The sequence below is a fragment of the Sceloporus undulatus genome, chromosome 2 (genome assembly GCF_019175285.1).
Source record: "Sceloporus undulatus isolate JIND9_A2432 ecotype Alabama chromosome 2, SceUnd_v1.1, whole genome shotgun sequence".
NCBI classification, from domain to species: Eukaryota; Metazoa; Chordata; class Lepidosauria; order Squamata; family Phrynosomatidae; genus Sceloporus; species Sceloporus undulatus.
The window spans coordinates 90,459,385-90,466,810 of NC_056523.1; the positions used below are offsets into that span (position 1 = coordinate 90,459,385).

General features: G+C 37.8%; 1 protein-coding gene across 3 annotated transcripts in view; it reads left to right on the plus strand.

Annotated features, from left to right (window-relative positions):
• The window catches only part of ANXA6 (annexin A6), a 69,417-nt gene extending 66,211 nt beyond the window's left edge, over positions 1–3,206 (plus strand). For all 3 annotated transcript variants that reach the window (XM_042451296.1, XM_042451298.1, XM_042451297.1), the window contains one exon: positions 2,827–3,206. In XM_042451296.1, the coding sequence (XP_042307230.1) occupies positions 2,827–2,886 (60 nt within the window). In that variant the 3' untranslated portion in view covers positions 2,887–3,206. The remainder of the gene's footprint in view (positions 1–2,826) is intronic.
• The last annotated feature ends 4,220 nt before the right edge of the window (positions 3,207–7,426 follow it).

The following is a 7,426-nucleotide window of genomic DNA, read 5'->3' on the forward strand; positions in this document are numbered from 1 at the left end:
GGGCTACTCTTAATATAAGTCACGGTTGCATGCTCCATTTACTTGCACACTTAAGTGTTATCCAAATCATTCTCTTTTCCAGACTAAGCTAACTTTTAAAGCAGTCCTTAATCAGGCCTCAGTGTGAAAATATTGGCTGCAGAGTAGCTCATTAGTAGCCAATGTTAAGCAGATATAAGAAAAGGTGCATCTCCCATTACAAGTATATCCTGTTTGATGCTAGTTTCTTTTTTTAAAAAAAAAATTAACATTTCATTAAAATAAAACTCAGTTTTTACTAATATAAACATAATTTCTTGTGAGTTAATCTTCTCTAAACACTTCCATATGTTAAGTTCCAATGCACAAATTTTCTTTCCATATTTGACGACCCCCATTTCCTTTTTCACCACCTTCTATATGGTTATAACATAAGTTATAGTTGATTATTTCCAATAGCTTTTCAATATTTGTCTAAAAATAACACAGTGATGTCTATTTTGAACATCCCTCCGCATTTTGACAATATAACAGTCAGCCTAACCCTATGTTTCCATAAAAAAGCAAAAGTAAAGCAAAACAAAACAAAATTTTGAAGCAACTTTCATTTGTTTTGTTTTCTATGGAATGTCTTTTCCCTAGTCAGACCTTTAACTCTTTTTATATTCACTTTAATCCCTTAATAGTTCCTTCTTAATCCCCCATATTTCTTTCCAATACTCTAAAATGGGAAGCCAATCTATGACAAAATATTGTCATAGATTTCTTTCTGATCATATAGGACAACCTGTCTGTCCGTCTGTTCATTTATTTTTTGTACCCGTTTTTCAATTGGTGGTGTTTCTTCACCTTTCCAGTTTATAGCTATTATCAATCTTGCCACTGTAATTGTGTATAATAAGATATGGCAATATTTTTTTCCCCCTGCACTTTCCAATATGGACGTCATGTTAAGTAAGTAAAGTTCGGGTGTCATTGGGAACTGAATTTTGAACATCTTTTGAATTGTCTTGTGTACCTTTATCTAATATTTTTTATCTTTGTACACATCCACAACATATGATATAGTGAACCTGTAGCTCTCCAACATTTGTCTTTTAAGTTGTGCATTTTTTTTCAATTTTAGAGGGGAGTAGTACCATCTATTAATAATTTTCAAAAAAAATAAATCTTTAAGATCTTCTGAAGCTGTGAAAGTATGTGTTTTCTTCCATGCTTTCCCCCCAGTTTTCCAAATCAATTGTGTGACCATGTCTTGTGCCCAGACCTTAATTGTTTCCTTTTCCATTTCTCTCTCTAAGAGAATTTTATATATTGTAGATATCTTACCTTTGTCTGGTTTTCATAATGTTTCATCTAATTCATTTCATTGTACTTCTGTTGCTTCATTTCTTATGTCTTTTAGAAATTTCCTTTAGATTTCTATATAAATAAACCAATGTAGATTTTTATTTTCACTTTCTAAATCTTGTCTTTGTTTTATTTTTATGTTTCCTTGCTCATCTTTTTTAACTAAATCTTTGTAAGTTACCTATTTTTGTACATCACTCCGTCTTCCAAAGAAAGCCTCTTGAGTTGATATCCTCCCAGGTGTTTTATTGTAAAATTTGTTCTTTATCTGTAGCCATATTTTCATTAAGTTTTTCCTAAATGGATGGTTGTTAAAAATCCTTATTAACTGAGATTTTATGGTACCATAAATAGGTATTCCAGCCATACCTTAGATCAGAACCCTCTAGATTCAAGATGTTTTTGTTGTCTAATTTTTTCCAGTCTTGTAGCTATATAAAACTAGAAACCCACACATACAATTTCAAGTCAGGTAGCACATATCCCCTTCTTTCTTAGCTATCTTTTACTGTTTCCCATTTGATTCTCAGTCTGTTTCCTTTCCAGATGAATTTTTTTAATTTTCCATTGCTTATTATCAGTAAATTAAGAATTTTGAAGTTAATATTGTTCCTTTGTAGTTCAATAGTTCAATTAGGCATTTATATTCTTGTCTTTTCCTTAATAGTCCTTAATGGTTGATTTAAAAGACATATCAACCATTTTAAAAAATATCTATTATCATCTTGTCTGTAATTAGTTTTTCCTCGTAATTCTCCTGTACCACTGTCTCTCATCCTTGTCCCGAGAAAGCATATAACAATGTCTCTGAGTAGTTTCTTTTCTTTTGCTACTTTTGAGATGATTCTAAACATTCAGTCTATCTGAGTTTCTATAATATCTTCTGTAGTACCTAGAAAAGATGTCAATGGTAAGATGATTCTTTCAAAAAGTTGTACATTTGTAGTTTCTGCTACTCCTCTTAATTTCTAAGTCAAAAAGAAAACATGAACCAACATCAAATTCATTCTGTGTTGTTTTCTTCTTATTGTCGTTTAACAAACATTCATAGCTCCCTCTGACTTTTTCATCCAAATTACATAAATTACACAAAAGTTAAAAACATAACTAGAGCACACACCCCATCTAAAGGACTCCCTGACACAATTATATTTTAAAAGCTAAGCTGGACATGCCTAGCTCCTTGAACCTTTCCTCATGTGTTTCATTTTCCATACTTCTTACCATCCTTGTTGCCCTTGTCTGACCTGCTCCAGCTTGTCTGTATCTTAAAATGACTCTACTCTCATCAGCCTCAGCCAGCATGGCCAGTGATCAGGAATGATATGAGTTGCAGTCTAACAGCATATAGAAGGGCCTGAGTTCTGTATTCTTGGTGCAGATAGCTCCCAGAGGCACGTGCTGAGATGCCAGGAATAATGTTTTTTGTATGCTTGACTTGATCAATTGAAGACATTCCCAATGTTCATCTTCTTACTGTTTTGTTCCTCTTTACAGAAGGATACCTCAGGCGATTACCGCAAAGCATTGCTGGCCATTTGTGGAGAAGAAGAGTAAGCAATCGATGACTGCAGTAGAAGCCCGTCATCTTGTCCAAGTCATTGTAACTCACATTTGTGCAGCCTAGATGTCACTGTTGCTTTTAGAAGCATTGGGGGATGTTTTGGATCCCACTAAGGAGATTCACTTTGTGTTGGGGGGAAAATGTATCACACAGAAAAGCTTAACACTGCAAAGCAGCAAAGACCACAGGGGTTGCTCAGTCCTATCAGTGGGGGAATTGTCTAAAATAATATGACACTGCCTTGTGTACACACGGCCAATGAAGAAACACTGTTATGGATATTTTAAACCAAAGAAATAAATTGTTAAATGTTGCTGGCTGTGGAATGTTTCTACTTTTTCTTTCTTCCTTTTTGCCAAGAAAAAACATATGGAAACCAAAGAATCCAATTTTAAATATTGAGTCATAGAATTGGAAGAGGCCTCATGGGCTATTTAGTCTAATCCCCTGTTCAGTGCAGGATCTCCAGCTAAAGCATCTCCAGCAGGTAGCTGTTCAGTCTCCTTTTTGAACATGTCCAGATAAGGAGACCCCATCACCCCTCTAAGCAACTGGTTTCATTGCCAAACAGCTCTTACTGTGAAGAAGTTCCTTCTTATGTTAAACTGAAATCTACTGTCCTGTAACTTAAACTGTTAGACCTAGTTCTACTGTCTGAGGCAGCAGAGAACAGGCCCGCACCCTCGTCTCTGACACCCCTTGAGGTATTTAATACAAGTCTTATTGAAAGCACCCCTGCACATTTCCCATGCAGTTTTTCACAGACAGACACCTATTGTTCAGTTTGGGAACAGTCTGCCCCAGCAGTAAATAAGAAATGGACAGGGGCTGGTTTTCCTCCTCCGGACATCAAGAGAATTTGAAATCAGAACCATCCCATCTCTAATTTAGAGAGCCTCCAAAGCTCAGTGTTATGGGAGAAGAGTTGAATCTCATTGCTAGCTTTTTGGAAGAACAGTTCCTCATCTTACTCCCTGTCTGAGCTTATGGGAGATCCAAAACAATGAGAAAGTCTCTGTGGCTTTGTTAGCCTTTGAAACTCATCACGAAAATCACATTGTTCTTTTGCATCAGGTGAGGAACATTTGATTTTGCAGGAAGTTTGGACTATACATCCCACAACCCTCTGCTATTGCTGAGGCTAAAACAGGAGATGGGCCAAAGTTTCTCCATCTGTTTTCTTGCATCCTCATTTTAAGAGAGGGTCAGAGACAGTAGTAACTGTAAGCAATAGCAAGTACATTCTAGCACTCCTTAAGCGATTTACAATATATAAGCTAATTGCCCGAAACAAGCTGGGTACTCATTTTAGCGACCTTGAAAGGATGCCAGGCTGAGTCGACCCTGAGCCCCTGGCTGGTATTGAACTCACAACCTTGTGGTTTGTGAGTGAATGGCTGCAGTGCAGGCATTTAGCCACAAGGGCTAAGATGTAAGAAACATCTGGCTATCAAATACAGTCCAAGTTTACAAATGGAGTAATTGCCCACCAGCTTGGATTTGCTCCTACACCTATACCACTGGCATTCAGATGCTATGTGCAACGTGGCTTGCACAAAACTTAAGATCTTTCAAAAGAGGGTGCAAATTGCGCAATCAGTTCTACACAGAAGTGCTTTTTTTGCAAAAGCTGTACAGTTACATAATTCTTAAGACCTGCAATTGCTACACTAAGGCTGATGCAAATTCACCTACCTGTTACATACTTTGAAGGAAATAAATCGTACATAATTCTATCCTGTTGCTTTTGAATCACTGGTCCTTCCTATTAATTGACTTAACTTGCCTTCCATTAGTGGGAGAACAAATGTGAAATGTTCTGTACTTCATAAATATTTGGAGACAAAGTTCTTCCTTCAACCCAGTCTTTATAATTGGCTCTTGAAATGTTTGATGTGTCTTCTCATTACCTTTTAAGTTAATAGCTATTAAAGCTGCAATCCCAAGAGCCAGAACGGGCCAATAGAGTCATGCAGTATGTTGCACATGAATCTTGGAGACCTGGGTTCCAGTTTTCCAGAACCCACAAAGGCTTTGGCAGTTCACTATTCTTTAGCTTTTGGCCCCCTAAAAGTGAGATGAAAGTAACAGTGGCAGAAGGCACCCTGGGCCATCTTTTTGCCCTGGTAAGCCCAGCTTATTCAAGTAATGGGATGTTGACATGCCTTCAGGTACTCACGGGAACACACCTCTTTATTTAACAGTAAGGCAAGCATGACGGATGTTCCGGTTACGCAGGGAAACGGCAACCATACAAGAGGTTTGCAATGCTAGGAGCAGCCAGGCAAAGTGGACTGCTTTTCATTTGTTCTGGCCTTAGGCCCAATTAAGTGCTCACATAAAATGTAACCTACCAGTTTCTGCCAAAAAGAATATACACTTGACATGCTGACATCATCTTCTTTGCTTTGGCATGTGAAGATATCCTCCAAGAATGCAAACGGCATCATAATATTTTGAAATCCTGTATTTCTGCTTTTGACTTCAGCAGGGTGACACTTCATAAATGTTAATGTATGGTGGAGAAAGGCTTCTTTGTGGAGGGTTTTGAGGTGAGAAGGCCACTTCCTCTGCTGATTCTAAGGCATGTAAAGTACATTTGACTCAGTTTACCTGGGGAAGATCAGGCATGAGGCTAGTGAAACGAACAGGTGCTTTCAGTGCTAAAGTTGAAAAGTGAATGTTTTATTTTGGGTATTAAAAATAATTTCAAGGGAAAAGATGAAAACTTTTTTAAAAACACTTCCTAGCTCTAGAAGGCTTCTTTCTTTTTTCTTTCTGCAGAGTCAAGTGTGTTTTTTCATACATGCCTGTCTTAGAATCAAGGAGCTAAAGTCACAAGCCATGCTGCTTTTCTTACAAAGTTCCAGTTCAGCTTTCTAAAACAAAACAATCGTCTCTTTCAGGACGCACCCAAGACAGAATGAAACTGCCCTAAGAAAATAAATGGATTTCTTATCTTAATTTTCAGAGTGCCATGTTTTCATACTGAAACCATCTTGTGGCACCTTTAAAAGTAATCAATTTCAGTGTAAGCTTTTGTAAACTCCAATCCATGTCCTCAAATGTGGTTCAGGAACTAGCAAGCTAACCCTAAGGCAACAGGGGGTTAAGTTCCGTATCCTACATGTCATGCAATTTACAGAACCCTCTCCTATTATATAATCTTGTAGATTTATGGAATAAAAATTGACTTTCAATGTTAGAGCAGAAAATGAGGAAGGGTTGCTTTATTTGACAGAAGGTTATGTTCCCAAGAATCTTTAACATCTCCAAGCTCTGCATCTATAGATAGTTAGGTTAATTTCTAAAAATAGCTCTAGTTCCCTCTAGCTGCTGCTCCTTCAACTCATTTGCCTTCTAGTCGATTCTGACGTACGTTGCTCCCAAGGCAACCCTATTGTGTGTTTTTTCTAGCAGGTTTTGTCCAGAGGGGGTTTGCTATTGCTTGTCTCTGAGGCTGAGAGTGTGCAACTTGCCCATGGCCACCCGATGGATTTCCATGGCTGAGCAGGGATTTAAACTCTGGTCTGTAGTCCTAGTCTAACACCATGTACTACATACATATTTTGGGCCAAACAAGACACATTGAAGGTTTAAAAGAATGTGTGGGGAATTGCTTGCTGAGTTTTTAATTTTCCAACAAGGCTGGGGAGCATGTGGTCCTCCAGATGTTGTGGCTATGCTGACTATAGCTGATGGGACGTGCCATCCAGGAACATACAAAGAGCCCTTAGCAGCCCATGTCAAGTAAAAATAAGTTGCTTATATAGATAATAATTTTAAAAGTGAAAAGAATATTTGAAAGGGGGGTGAGGAGAGAAATAGATTAATATTTTGTGATAGCATGGAATTGGTTTCCCTGTGTTGGCTCTTGACATTCTTCCGCACCCTTTCCTTAGCTCATGCCTTTGGGAAGGCTGTGTTGTCTCAAGGAAAGACAGGAAGAAATAATGTCTTAATTTGGAGAGAGTACAGGTTTTTTTTCAAAATGAAGAAGACAAGGAAAAGGGTAGTCATGAGGGAAAATTGTTCCCAAAGGACAGCCACCATTGCTAAGGTTACAGTCCCATAGCCATGTACAGCTGCTTTGCATGATTTTGTCACAAATTGAGCAGCTTAGACGAGCTTCCAGGAAAAGCAAAATTTTGTTTCATGAGTTGCAACATTTTAAAAAGAAATTTGCCTTATGCACATTATGTCCAGATGTCTGGAACATACCCTTCTGAGTCAGCTGATGATAATATTTCCCATCACATTTTGTGTCTGGGAAGATTTTTGCTTACACTTTATAACAATTGTTCTCATTTCCTTTGGTCCTTCAGGTGTCTTGGCTTTCCATGCCCAGAAGCCTCAGAAAGCATGGTTAATGGTCAGGGACTTGGGGAAATAAAGTCCAAAACATCTAGAGACCAAAGTCTAAGAACCACTGGTTTAGAGTAGTGGGTTTAACTATATTCTTTTGACTCTCACTTTTTTTCAATTGAAAGGCTATTATGTCAAGTTCTTTCTTTATTAGAGGTCTTCCCTCTG